The sequence below is a fragment of the Stegostoma tigrinum genome, chromosome 31 (genome assembly GCF_030684315.1).
Source record: "Stegostoma tigrinum isolate sSteTig4 chromosome 31, sSteTig4.hap1, whole genome shotgun sequence".
NCBI lineage: Eukaryota > Metazoa > Chordata > Chondrichthyes > Orectolobiformes > Stegostomatidae > Stegostoma > Stegostoma tigrinum.
Window position 1 is genome coordinate 18470621 of NC_081384.1, and position 15408 is coordinate 18486028.

General features: G+C 40.8%; 1 protein-coding gene across 1 annotated transcript; it reads right to left on the reverse strand.

The window, feature by feature from the left end:
• Positions 1-5285: 5285 nt before the first annotated feature.
• On the reverse strand, positions 5286-7365 carry LOC125466289 (protein HEXIM1). Its single transcript, XM_048560599.2, has one exon. The coding sequence runs from the start codon at positions 7197-7199 to the stop codon at positions 6291-6293; it is 909 nt and encodes a 302-aa protein (XP_048416556.2). The 5' UTR covers positions 7200-7365; the 3' UTR covers positions 5286-6290.
• Between the last annotated feature and the right edge of the window lie 8043 nt (positions 7366-15408).

The following is a 15408-nucleotide window of genomic DNA, read 5'->3' on the forward strand; positions in this document are numbered from 1 at the left end:
ACATCATTTTTTTAAAACTCCAACCCATGAAGTATATTTCCACCATTAACAATATATTTCTACAGACAAATGCTTCTCCCCAAGTTCATAGAAAGTGTTGTTAATTTCAAAAGATATACGTATAATGATTTAAACATTAATGGTTCTTGAAAAGCGGAAGGCCATTACTTTTTGCAAGAATGGACTAAGCAGGGGGGCTGGTCAAGAATATGGTGAAATGAATATGGCGAAAGTGATTACTACCGAAAAATGATTAAAGTTAGTTAATTTAAATTTGAATCCTTGCAGTTTCAAAAGTCTGCACTATGCAAAAGATCCAAGTCTTCTCTACCAGTTAAACTACACCCAACAGGACCGTGTTAGGAAGCAGCTCCACTGCGCCTGTGAGATTGGGGTTGACAAGTTAAATTTAATTTGTTGAAAAATTGAAAATGGATTTAATATAATAACTCATTTTTCTCATATTTGTTTTATTGGAGAGCCAAATACCAGATTTCCATCAATTGAAGTGAATTCCTAAAGAGCTATTTACTGCAACCTGGGGAAGCACTATGGATTAAATGAAGTGTATCAGACTTTTTTCTGCCAGAAATTAGAAACGTTAAACCCACGTGCTTTCTGAACGACGCCAGCACGTGTGTTTAACATTTCAAGTTGCACTGCACCCATTAAAAGAACACTATGAAATGACAAACATTAACCACTGGGGATTTCCAATCATGTCTTTGTCTGTTTGGAGAAAGCATTCGCTTCTGCATCTTGCATGTGGCCCTCGGAAGAGCAGCGCACAAGATGAAGGAGTAGAAAACAAGGTAACAGAAGAAAATGGGACAGCGAGTAATATATTGCTTTAGAAAGCCAATAATAGATCAAGGTTTAGAAAGAAGATTGGGATAGCTGTTAGATTTTATAGGAACTGCCGATGTTGGAGTCTGAGATAAAAAGGTGTAGAGATGGATGACCACAGCAGGCCAGGCAGCATCAGAAAAGCTGGAAAGCTGACATTTCGGGTCTGGGATTCTGAAAAAGGGTTCAGGCCTGAAACGTCAGCTTTCCTGCTCCTCTGACGCTGCCTGGCCTGCTGTGTTCATCCAGCTCTACACCTTGTTATCTTGTTCCCATCTTCTTGGTATGCTACTCAGTTTGGTTCTTGATTCATGTTTACATGCATTACACATTGATTAGGCTGTATCCAGTTGTTTCATTGAGGTTTGTAATCTGGGAGCTGCATATAGGTCTGCATAAAAAGTGCACTCTACAAAGACACATTCTGATTGGTTTTTCCTCCACTGCTAGTGTGAATATGGATAAAAAGACAAAGTTTAAAAATGATATGAATGACTGACTTGGCTGTGTAAGGGGAGAAGGAAAAGAAACAGTTAGAGAAAAGGTCATTTGACTAAGATATGTATTAGAGACATCTGTTCAAATCATTCCAATCTCACCTTCCAGAGTTCTCCATTATAGTAGCCAGTGGTTCAGCATGCTTTTTGGAAATAGATATTTCCTGTCTCCTAACATAAACATATCAGTCATAACAGAGAATCTGTGCACTCTTGTTCTGAATAAAACCACCCTAGTGAGCTTCTCCCACATACAAGAACACTTTGAAAACAAAACAGTCCAGCCTGGGAAGTAATACACCCTCAGATTCACGGAGATATCCAAATTCCTTTACATCTGTTGGCTGATTTTGTAGTCCCTAAAATCACTCTACATTATGATTTTCCTCGTCATTACTTTATCTTGCAATAACAAGCACTCCATCATGATGTTCTCAGCTGCAAATTAACCCTCCTAAAAACACTTGTTCCTCGGTTTTAAACTGTTTTTATGGATTGACTTCTGAACCAATCCCCATGAACTTTCAGTGTGCACTTATATAAAAGACACATGGATGAAAACCTGCGTCACAAAGTAGGATGTTTAAAAAAGCCAATCATTTCTAACCAAGGCCAACTTCCTCAGTACTAAGTTGCCTTCAAGGAAATTAGCCTCTGACTTCAGGAAGTTAGAAGAATTAGGCTTTTACTTTAAAGGGATAGGCCATATTACAACCAGCATGGTAAAATATGGAGTATGCTATCATGATTGCTTGTCTTGAAAAAAGAATGTAATCTCTGACAGCTGACAATTGTTCATGGCATGTGTTACTATTCAAAAACTATACAAATCAGTTATACTGTTCATATCTCATTTAAAATAGAAACTTATCAACTGCCTCTGGTATATATGCCCCCACCCCATATCATCTCAGTCAAGGACAGTTTGCAGATGGTTCACTCATTCTCCCATAGAGATGATATACAATTTCAACCTTACCACTCCCCAACCAAACCTTGCAATGCTCATTTCCTTACAAAAACTCCTCCTCTGGAAAATCCCATCTCTGTTGCAATCCTCTGTCCAATAACTTTCTTGCAGCCAGTGTCCATGGTCCTTGGTGACAGTGAACAAGTCTCTCAGAGATATGCTTTTCAATGTAAGGATGATTAAAAGCTCTGCTTGAAGAAACTCTTTTCCAAAGGTTACATGACCAGCGATTGCTTGTTATCCCACATTCACACAGTACTTCCTACAGCATGACAAAGTTTTCTTCTTTCGCTCTTCCAACATTAAATTACAACTTCTTGTGCAAGTTCTTGCTTGCTGTCATTGCATTCTCTCTAGCTCTACATTCTAGCTTGTGCAATTTGAATCAATTATCACCCTGTGCTTTTTGGGTACAGGTCCTCAATTTGCAGCAGAGTCTTCTGCTTCTCAGGCCCTATCTCTAGAACAAGGTGAGATTGGAGTACGGCTTTGAGTTACCAAAAACACTTAAACGTTGAAGCAAAAATAAAGATTTTCGTTTTCCTTTCTTGGGGGAAAAAAAAGTTCCACATTTTGGCTTGTCACTTAGCTTTTAAGACTATAATTTAATAAAACAATTTCCTATCTTAAGTTAGTATGTCCAACAGATTGGATCTACCTGCAAAAGATGGAACAACCACATTGTCAATTACCAACATTTTTCATATACTGAGTTTCTAAACTCTGAACATCTTCACCTTATAAGTGGGAATCAGGAATCATTTAAACAACCCTTTCTTTTAAAATCAAGTTTTCTGCTAATTGTGCAACTTATTCTGTCAAAATGTCTCTTAGCAGTTCTGTGCTAATTGTTAATAAAAAAAACCCATGAAGATTTCACATTCCACCAAATGTTTGCTCAAATTCCTTGACATCCTTGCTTGAACCTTTCAAAACCTCATGTCCTAGCACTGCAACCTCAAAAGAAGATTTTCACCACTCACTTCTAATAATGAAATCATAAAACAGAAAGCTGGAGAAACCCAGTATCTACGGCAGCTTCTGTGGAAAGACAGAAAAAAAACACTGATGTTTCGAGACTGGTACGACGCTGCTTCAGAAAAGTCCTGGTAATGATTTGTACCAGGCTTGATTCATTAAATTGGTTTCTATCTCCATAGATGCTGCCAGACCTACTGATTCACCAGCATTCCACTTGATTTCCAGCATCCGCAATAGTTTGCCTCTATTAAGACCATGTGTTTTATAGAATTGAACAGGAGTTTTCAGTGCACTTGTATCCTTTATTGCTATTAACCTAAGTTTTTGGCATTTTAAACCGGGAGATTAGGGACAATTACAGCAGCAATGATAGGACAGAGGAAAAGATGTAATTGAGTGCTTTCCACCTTTTTGTGTAGCCACCTTTGAAATACAATGAGCACTTTACAATTCCATCTTATCATTCTCCCAGCCATTTCATTCTGCATGGCTCTTCACTGGATTCCTCATAATTAGCAAATTTCTAAATAAAGTCCCTAGCAACTAAATAGAATATTGTAAGTCTCTCGTTCCATTGTCAACATTTCATCCTATGGTTTTGACAGAATAGCAGTCAGATGCACATAATCTCAGCATAATTATTCATTTCAGGCATGAGTGGAGACATAGCTCAATTACCACATTGAATAGGTCACAATATTAGATAGCTAGAGGCGAGCTAAATCAGGATGCAGCAAGTCCAACACACACATGAATTAATAGCGGTTCACTTGGCCCCTGCAGCCTTCTCTGCCATTCATTTAGATCATTGATGACCAATTACTCCACATACCTGACAATACCAGCAACCTTTCACCCTGTGGCTTATCTACAATCTACTTTGCCTTAGAAGTATTTAGTGTTCCTTCATCACTTCTTGAAGGAGGGAATTACAAAGGGGGAGAAAAACATTTTAAATGGGGTGATCTCTTATTTTTGAAGTGATCCGATTCCTAGTTACACATTCTCCCACACAACAGTAACCTCTTTTCATCATCCATCATTTCAAGATCTCTCAGGATCTTGTATATTTCAACTAAGTCACGTTTGACTCCAAAAACAAGCAGACAGTAACCCACTCTGTCTGACATTTCCTCATAATACCACCCATCCAATTCTTAGATTGTGTTTGTTGAATGCAAACAATATCGATTAGCAATCATGCTTTTGAAAAAGTGTCTTACTTCCTTTATTGAGGTAAACATGTTAAAGCAAATTATGGGATTTTTTTTAAAAGACTGCCCAGATTAGGAAACTTTGCAAAAGATGAACATGATTCCATTCCTTTATTACAAAGGAAACATTACCAACCACATTTATCAACGTCTCCCTGGGTCATAAAAAAGGTCTTTCTCACCCCATTACCACTGCATATATCCGTTGTCATGATGCGGATTCAATCTCAAGCCTAATCATTTCAGACAAGTCACCTTCCGTATAACATACCGAAGCAAAATTTGAATTTATTCAGTTTGATCTCATGACTGTCTCATTTACTGTTGGCCAGTGAAACAGGTCAGCCACATCTGGTTATGAGCAGTTCAGTTTTGAGTAACTCACTGGCTGGTGATACGATGGACAAAAATAACAAAACTAAAATCATTTTGCAATTCCATTCAAAAGGATTTTTTAAAAACAGAAGGTCGATTTTAAACATATGACTATTCTTGAACATCTCCAACTCCTATCCATTGCTGCATCCCTTGATGTTGGACCAATGTCATCTTCCACACACAATTTTCAGGCAGATAAAATTTCTTCCTCTTATGAAGTTACAGCCCATTGTAAACCAAGATCATTTCTGAAGCTGGACCAGTAACATTCAGGAGACTTTAAGAATTTGAGACTAATTGGAAAGTCTAAGGTTATCCAAAAATTATAAACCACGATGTAAGCACCACTTTGATGGGAATACCAAGTTTATGTGACTTTAATAGCCAAGGAAGATACTCTTCTCTTTAAAGACATTCATTTTTATTCTTTAAATTGTATATATATCCATTGAAAAGGTACATTTTACAAACTTAACCCCAATAATCTTGATTCTGGTTTCCAAGTATATTCTTGGGGAACTATTCGGGTTTTTTTTCCTTAAAAAGTGTTACCATCATTTTTTCAATTAACAGAATTTTAAACTAAAACTACATACTGTAATTTATTGGCCAGTTTCTTTCATGGACTATCTTTATATATTGAATAAGATGCAGAACATGGGAATCATGGAAACATAGTAGGCAACTGTACAGAAAATCCTATTAAAAGCGAAGGTTGGTTTCAAAGTAATCTGGTGGGAAATGCACACATCTGTTTTGCCTAACTAGGTGGGATGACAAACCAATGGCATTGTCAAACACTACATAATGATTTGACATCATCTAGATTAATACTTGTTTTTAAAAAGCGAGCGAGAGCGAGAACTTATACCTGACTCGCAACAGGGATCATCAGCCTAGAACGCAGCAAACTGCAGAATAACCACGAGAAGACCCACTGTTAGGGGACTCAGAAAAAAGGTTTCCTCCAGAGCTGAGGCAGTGCAGAATTTTGTACCACAGGTAAATCATTTGGCAAAAATTTTAGTTGGCTGACTTAATATGAATTAAAAATAAGGCAATAGCATCCCCATCAACAGTTAAACCTAATGCTAAAAACACTGTACTCAATACTGTACTTGATAGTTTTGGTTGGTTCAAGTTTATCAGTAAGTGTGCAGAAGAGATAAGATGGTTGGGGAATCACTTGTATAAAACACAAGTCAATATTAATATCTCTGCAAAGGCAGAGGGTTAAAAATGCAAAGAGAAAAAAAAGTGCATCCCAACCCAAAATAATTAAGATTGTAAATCTGAAACAAAAAGTTCAAAAGAAAACAATGCCAAGAGAAAAATCTAGACTCTGTACAGACTAAAAATATTTACAGATTTATACACAGTTATACATACAGCAGAGTTCATATTTCAATCAGTACTTTCTGACAGTTTCTGCTCCCGTTTGTACAGTTCATTCTCTTTCAGGAGCTGGAGGTTTTCGGCCCTCAGCCGCTCCATCTCCCGTTCCAGTTCTTTCAGTTTGTTGCTGTCCTCCAGCTCCCCTCCCCGGGCGATCACCGCCGCCTTGCTGCCGTCCAGGCGGCCCCTCAGCCGGTTGTTCTCATCCTCCAGGCGGGACAGGCACTTCTCCAGCTCCAGGTACTCGCGGATCAGCTCCTGCTTGGTCATGTTCTGCAGGCTCTCGGCGTGGTACTTCTCGTAGGTCTCGGAGAAGTCCCTCTGCAGGAACTCGCCGCCGCCGTCGCCCCCCATGCCGTCGCTGCCGCTGTCCTGCTGCTCCTCCTCGTCCAGCAGCAGCAGCTCGTCCTCCTCGCTGGTCTCGTCAGACTTGGCGGCCCGCCGGGGGGGTCCCCCTCCTCCAGCAGCACCACCAGCACCAGCACCTCCCCCCGGGTTCAGGTCGGGCTCCTCCTGGTTGTGTTCCTCCATCAGGAACTGGGTGGTGTTGTAAGGGGCCACCGTGAAGCCCTTGGCGAACATCTCGGCGCGGGTCTTGGCCGCCCGCACGCTCTCCCTCTCGTCCAGCTTCTTCTTCTCCTCCCACGACAGCTTGAAGTACGGCTTCCAGCGCCGCTTCTTCTTGGACGGGCGACGCCGGTGCCTCTTCTTGCCTCCGGCGAGAGCGCCTCCTCCCGCTCCGCCTCCGACCCCGCCTCCCGGCGCGGACGCCTTAGCCTCGGCGGCGTCGCTCGGCTTCGGCGGCGCTCGCCCTCTGCCGTCCCGACCAGCCCGGGCGACGCTCGGAGACGGAGGCGCCCGCCCGCCCTCCGCCTGACTCCGCTCCCCCAACAAGTCTCCCGATTCTTCCGACATCATCAGTCCCGCCTGACCCACCGGGCCAAGTGTGAATTTTACTTTTCTTTCGCTCCCGTCCTCCCTAAAATGGAGTCTCTAATCAGAGACTCCTCTCCTGTGGAGGGAGGGTCTCGCTCTACACACAACTGACACTTACTACACTCAACTCAACTGCTGCTGTTCGCCCCCCGAGGCGGCCTTTATATATACATCAGGACATCTCACTGCGCATGTTTCCTCGTCGCTGCCGCTCACGGGATTTGTAGTTCAGCGCCTCCGCAGCGGCAACGCCGATCGCCAAGCCATGAACTACAACCCCCACAAACCACTGAAGGCGGTTGGACGAAGGGAAAACCTCACGGTGGAAGCGTTGCTCTCGACGGTATAAGGCCCACCTTCACTCCATGCTTATTGGTTACATCGCCCGGGGCGGGCACGCCATTGGCTCCTACTATCGTCCATTATCGTCGCGTGCCCGGGACTGCATTTCCAACGTTTCTGTGTTTGACCCGGGGGGTGGAGAATATCCTTCCGCTAGATGCTGGGGCGAATCTACCAATTTTAACCTCGATGGGGATTAATATAATGAATAGAAGTCAAAATGTAAATTCCTGTATTAATTATGTATCGTATTTGATACTTTAGCAATAATTGTACAAATTATTAATTTCTGAGCACTAATATTGCTGATTTAATTTCTATTATAAATTTTATATTAAACATATTATTATAATACCCCTCTCTGAAAAATAGATTGACCCAAACTGTCTCGTACCAACTGTGAATAGAGTGATGTGTTTGTTGGGGTTCCATGTTTCCGAGTTAGCCTCTGAATGAGAGATTCGTTTTATTATTCTTACCCTCCCCAAAACAAAAACAAGGTTATTAAGGGAGACTTGTTAGATATTGGTCGCTGCACTGCGTAGTGTTCCTGTCAAGTCGGCTGGCGGACACTGATCATTTTGGGGGGTGTGTGGGAGGAGCTGTCCCTGAGGGGCGAAGCGATCACTTGGCCCTAAAGTATCTGAATTTCAAAAAAAATACAAAAATACCGCACAGAGACCAGCCGCAAAACAAAATGGTGGAGCTGAAGTCCTAAATCGGGCCTCAAGTGAACCCAACAGTTCAATTTATGACCACGTTACTCTGCTTTGTATGGGTTCCCGGTCTCGCAGCGCCTTTGGGGGGTGACTGGACGAAGAGAGCGGCGGGCTTCGCAGGCCTGGTGACATCTCGATCACGGATTAGAAACTATGCGTCCATTAAAAACCTGACAGCTATAGTCCTCTTTCCAAATGACTGTTTAAATATAATTGTATTCCAAAGTACTATTGCATTCGATTTCCCTTACATACTCAACCTAGTTTCCTATGCACTTTTTTTGGCAATGTTCCAGTACTTAGCAAACGAGAGGGAGTTGCTGGATAATTTAATCTAGAGATCCAGATAATTTCTCACATTCAGAAACAAGCTCACGTTCTCTATATAAACCAAGGAGAGTGGGTTCATTGTCAGCTCTCCATTATATTTTGTTCCAGTCTTTCAAGTTTGCTTTCATCAGCGGTAAAGCTTCAGTCTTTCCTGCCATTTTTGGGACATTGCTCTGCTGTACAAATGACATACTGTACACAAGAAGGTGTGAACTGTTACATGGTCAAGTACTGTATTTGGAACAGAAACGATTATCAAATTGAGAGACCACAGTCGAAATTTATACAATCGTGCAAACGTTCATTAATCATAATTTTTACGGCTTTGAAAAGTTGAGCTTTAATGATATTTCCTGTGCTCAGGTGTTGCACACTGGAGGTGTCTTCTGTGAGAAGCAGTTTACCTATGTAGAAAAATGGATATTCTTTCCAAATACGTCAAAAAGCAGTTAATTAGGTGTGTTACAGGATTGACTACAACAGGTTGGAAAGTGAATAAGTTGGCAATGAGGATCTGAGACAAAGAGAGGATGATACAATACAATGAATATAATTATAAACTTTCTGTAGAGTAATGTTTAGGGGAGAAAGAAGTTAGATGACATGGCCCTCAATGTGATAATGCCCAAACTCTTATATATATGATGTGATTAAATCCCAGGGATGCATAATATAAAACCTTAAATAGTCTAAGGAATGTTATACTTTTAGTATATAGTTATTTTTTGTGGTTGTGAGGCATTAAAGTTTATCATCTTGTCTATTAGGGCTAATCATAGTTACTGCAAAGCTGAACACAAATTTGCCTATGGTTTATGCCATGCCAAAATATTTTTTCTGCATCATCTAAATTACAATATAAAAATAGACACTATCACAATACTACTTCACATAGCAAAAAAGATTATTGCATTCATGTAGTAATGTTTAAAAATTTGTTCTATTCAATGCCCATCCCAAGCCATGAAAATTTTTATAAAAAAGGAATTTAATATTTGGCCTACAACGTGCATTTGCTCCCTTGGTGCCTTAGGCAATGTCTCAAAGTACTAACACACCAAATTAGACAGTTTTGTGCTGCAGACAACCTTAATGTTTGTGAGTGGAGGGAACTTTCATTAGAATGTGTGGGATTTGTAAACACCACTGATGATCATGTATAACTCACTCTGCCATCCAGTTTATGCAGCAAGTGCTTTAAAAAATGTATGCTGAGAAGAAACAAGTATTTTTAAGATGAACGGATGATCTGATGGTCATATAAAGAAACAAAATTCAATCTCAAAATTTCCTTCATACTAAACCCAGTGTAAGCCCACCATTAAAACTGCAGTTGTTGACTTGCTCGCTAAAACCTTAAAAAGTACTAAAATTGTCATTCCGTGAACAAACAGTAGCTATAATACCTAGAAGTCTAATTACGTATCTTTAGTTGTTAGAGGCAGCAGTTATTGAGTCTTTGAAAGTCGTTGACAGCAAATTATTGCAAACCTACTCACCTGAAGGCCTCAAATACCTTCTCTGAAAGGAACAGACTGAGAAAAATTGCCATAGTTGATGTTTACAGATGATACATAGCACTTGAGAGGCTATACATCCAATAATCTTCTGTGGGTGTTTATAAATGATTGAATCATTGGAAAAAGTGCCAAATACAAATGAAGAGGATTTTGAGTCTATTAAACACAATTAGAGAAATTACAGGATAAGGAATTCTTAAGTTGTTTCAATCAGTGGTCAATGAAGAAATTTCTTTATTTGGCTCTGAACAGCTTGTGTGCAGAATCCTGGACAGTTTATGTGTGTTTCACTGTCTCACAGTTCTTATGTTAACAATGTAGATACCTTGCAGGTTTATGATATAAATTGCATTATTAAAAAAATAAATTATTCTTATCTTGTGCAAAGTCAATTGGAAGGAACATTTTATGTACTATAATGGATAACATAAGGGTAATTGTTTGTTTGTTGAAGGAATAAATAAAGTTGATGTTTTATGAAATATATATGTGAGGGTGTTAATTGCCATTTTTATATTTGTTTTGCGATATATCCTCAATTTCATGGAACTTGCAAATCAGTGGCCTTGACTGTAATGTTTATTTATCTGTATGTTATACACAATTTTATGTTCTATCTTTTTTCTCCCCAAGTGTCATATTTACACGAAGGAGGTGGGGGAGGTGTTCATTGGAGGTATGTGACAAGATGGACAGTGAGATAGATGATATGGTTGGTCATAGGGGGAAAGCAGTCCCTGTATGTGTAAACACTGTGACCTTGGTGGCTGGTAGGGGCAGAAGGCACATAGAGGAATGTTGGGTCTGTGTGTACTAGAAAGAGTGTTGGATCTGAGTTTGGGCTTGGTGTTTTGGCCATGGGAATACTGGGAATGTTGTGTTAGACACGCGGAAATGCTGGTGGAAAATCCGGGGTTTGTGAGCATTGACTCGTGATATTAGGGCACATGAATAGTGAAAATATTAGTAATGGGGTAGATGAGTGGTAATAATATTGGGAGAAAGCTCAAGGAACAAAGGTGAATGCTGTGAAATCATGAAAGCATGATAATAGTGTATTGAAGGTTTGAAAGTTGTGAGAAGTTTATGACGGGGGATGGGCATGACTAGATTTCAAGATGGGCAGAATAGTTGTCAGATGACAGAAAAATAGATGGCACAGTCTGGGACAATGGGTGATTTTGGTCACATGATGGACATAATGGTGTGATAGTATGAAATGTCTGAAGAGGGACTTTTGCATTCCAGGTGTTTGTCTGTTTAATAGTGACTGTGGTCTGGTAGTAGAGATAATGGGATCTGCAGATGCTGGAGAATTCAAGAAACAAAGTGTGGGGCTGGATAAACACAGCAGGCCAAGCAGCATCTTAGGAGCACAAAAGCTGACATTTCGGGCCTAGACCCTTCATCAGAAAAGCTTTTCTGATGAAGCTTCTAGGCCGGAAATGTCAGTCTTTGTGCTCCTAAGATGCTGCTAGGCCTGCTGTGTTCATCTAACCCCACAACTTTGTTATCTGTGGTCTGGTAGTACATTTTTGGAAGAGGGTGGTCAGATGAGTATATAATGAGGGCCCTCAAACTTCATTATCGCCCCCACCCCCCCTTCCAGAACCTTTCTAAAAATGCTTTCTGCATGAAGTTTGGAAGGTATTTCAGTTGTTTAAAGCATTTACATTCCAAACTGCTCATTGTATGTCAGTATAAATACCTTGAGGGATTTAAATAAAAATCAGTTCTTGGTTCTGTGCTGGTTTCATTGTTACTGTTCACCTGCTTTTACTCATTGAGGAAAACATGATTGCCACATTTCAGGCTGTAAGGTAGGAACTATATTTAGGCCTGCTTAAATGTTCACCATCTTGAAGAATATAAAAACAGCTTCCATATTAAAGCTGGGGAGCTTTGTTATTTTCAGAGCCACAAAGTAACAGACCATGTGGAATGGCCCATAGTGGTAGATGGTTAAGATCACTCTAGAGACTTGGGAATGGAATAACAGGAGAGACCCAATTTTTATGAGCTTTAGATTGCCAAGTTAACTGTGGAAAGTAATCTTATTTTATGACAATGTTAGCATATATTCTCAGACGTTGAGTCGAACAAAGATTTGGAGTTTGGTTGTACTGAAGTAGTTAAATTTTTGAAATTAGTGTTAAGCTGTGGCTGTGTGTTTGGCACCAATGTCAGTGTGGTGTCAGTTATTTGGTAGAATGCAATTTTCTATTCCAGCTGTCTAAGTGCCACCACCTTCTCTCCAAAACCTCACATTATTTCTGCTACTGTACCCATCTCCCACAAAGGCTCATACTCTTCAGCTCCCTCGAAATATTGCCTGCAACATCTTCCCCATTTGGTTTCATCCCCTCTCTCTAACTGTACATTGCTGACCACTTGCATGGGACACCTCCCCATCTGCACCAAAAGTAAGGCTGTGCCATCCACTTTTATCTCCCATGGTACCTGTCTTTCACTCCAAAAAGAAAACAGCTTACAATAGGTCAAAACGACACAAGATAAGTGGTAGGTTCCTCACCTCTTACGTTGGGTGCATTCTGGCGCTGGCCACTTCGAGCACCTGACTGACTATGTCCATGCTCCTTGGTTTAAGGTAGCCTTTAAACTGCGGTGCCAGGACTCACTGACCAAAGGGTATCTCCCCTGCATTGATTGAAACTGCTGAAGCATGTTGACAATCATGAGAGGCTTCCTGATTGTGTCTGCACTAAATGGCAAGACAAGAGTAAAGTAATATAAGCCTACTATCTCTGGCTGAGGGGGGTGAAATGTGAAAAGCCAATGCAAAGCAGGAATTCTGTGAACATCCTGATAGGGTCAGAGTGAGTGAGTTCTGAAAGCAAACAAAAATCCCGGAATTACAAGTGTCCTTGCTGCAACATTACAATGATAGTTGCTGTTGCATACTGATTCGTTGATTGGCAGCGTCCAAAATGGAGGTGCTCAGAGCAAGTAGCAAGCTGAAGTCGCCAGGTACCTGCTCTGACTTCCATGTCAAGTATTTCTAACATCTAGTTTGTTCAATACGTTTGGGAATGTAGAAAATTGAACATTAATGATCTGAGTTGTTGTGTCAATAATGGCATTTAACATGAATGAATCTCCCTTAATTGGCAAATCACTGCTACCCAGTGAGAAACTCACCTCACTGCTTGGCAAATGCATAAAAGGTGCATCTAATGTCAAGATAGGCCTCACTGGATTGCTCTGCTACAAACGTCACCAAAGTGCACTTCACACAAGCCCCCAAAAGTTCCACTCGATAATTCATTGGATTGAAATCAAAGAAATTCAACAAATGAAATAGGATGGCTCAGTAGTTAATGCTGCTACTTTGCAACACCGGGGACCTGGGTTTGATTTCTGGGCAACTTTCTGTGTGGAGTTTGCACAATCTCCACATGTCTGTGGGTTTCCTCTGGGTGCCCCAGTTTCCTTCCACAGTTCAAAGGTATGCGGGTTGGGTGGATTGGTTATGCTAAATTGCCTGCAGTGTCCAAGGATGTGCAGGTCAGGTGGACTGGCCCTGGGAAATACAGGGTTACAGGGATAGGGTAGAGGGGATGGGTCTAGGTGGGATGCTCTTCACAAATTCAGTGTAAACACAATGGTTCAAATCGCCTGCTTCCGCACTATAAGAATTCTATGAGTTGATTACTACCAAGATATGACAGTGGATGAATAGAGATAATCCAAATTAAGTTAGGAAATGAACTCAGTAGAGATTTATTGCTGCAGTCGTGGTTGTAAATTGTCAACTAAAACATCTATACAACCGGAATAATTGCTATTTAGAAGACTACAGTCAATGTTGTTCAAAAATAGTACTGTTAGCATGATCAGGTGTTATTTTTCTTTTCATAAGACTGTTAGAACCAGATGAAAAGGAGTTGAATTGGCTCCCCTCACATTAATGCCCCTGGCCACAAATATTTTTTATTCTTTTTAGCATGCAGCTATACAAACACTTCAGCTAAAATGCAATTTGTTAATGCTAGGATGAAGGAGTGAATTAAGGTTTTGCTTGAAAGAGGAAATTTATTGATCTAAACCCAGGGTGAAATAATAAAATGTGACCTCAAACACACACGTTTAAAATAAAGTTTAGAATCAAGTTTGAAAACAGGAGAAGGTCCAGTGCAAAAAGGAAGATCAAGATGTAATTTGACAAATCCATTGCGACTTTGAAATGTTAAGTTTTATTTGAGATAATGGTTATTTAACTGACAACTTAAAACCTCAACAGCAAAATTTGTAGTTGTGAGTTTTTGATGAATGGCTGTTTCTTTGATTTTCTTTTCATTAGATGTTACCTTTGAAAGGCTAGGAGAGGTGAAAAAAAAGCAGGCATTCCTGTTCTGCTGTTACAAATTGATTTATCATTAGCTCCAGTCAAAAGCTGTTGCTTATAATAGAGTTCAGTTGTGTATTACTATGTCTGTCTTCATTGATACTCCTTCCCCACAAAAAGCTGAATAATTGGCAATTTGATCTTTTATCCTACAGAAAAACTGAAAAACAAAATCAAACAGGACATACAGATCTGAATTAACACAGTGTGGAGCTGGAGGATCACAGCAGGCCAAGCAGCATCAGAAGAGCAGGAAAGCTGATGTTTCAGGTCAGGACCCTTCTTCAGAAATGGGGGAGGGAGAAGGGAGCTCTGAAATAAATAGAGAGAGGAGGGCTGTGTCTGGGGAAGGTAGATGGGATGGTGATTGGTGAGTGCAGGTAGGCAGTGGTGGGGATTAGTCAATGAGGTGGGAGGAGTGGATAGGTGGGAGAGAAGACGGACAAGTTGTATCAGGTCAAGGAGGTGGGGATGAGCAGGAGGGTTTGTCATGGGATGAAGCTAGGGGTGGAGAGATTTTGAAACTAGTAAAGTCCACATTGAGACCATTTGATTGTAGGGTCCCAAGGTGGAATATGAGATGCTGCTCCTCCAGTTTCCGCGTGGCGTCATTGTGACACTGGTTGAAGCCCAGGATGGACATGTCGTCCAGAGAGTGGGCGGGGGATTTGAAGTGGTTTGCAACTGGAAGGTGTTGTTGTTTCTCGCAAACAAAGCACAGGTGCTGTACGGTCTCAGAGCCTCCGCTTAGTCTCACTGATGTAGAGGAGGCCACATCAGGAGCAACAGATGCAGTAGACCATGTTAGCGGATGTGCAGGTGAACCTCTGTCTGATGTGGAAGGTTTCCTTGGTTCCCTCGGATGGAAGTGAGGGGGTAGGTGTAGGGGCAGGTGTAGCACTTCCTGCGGTTGC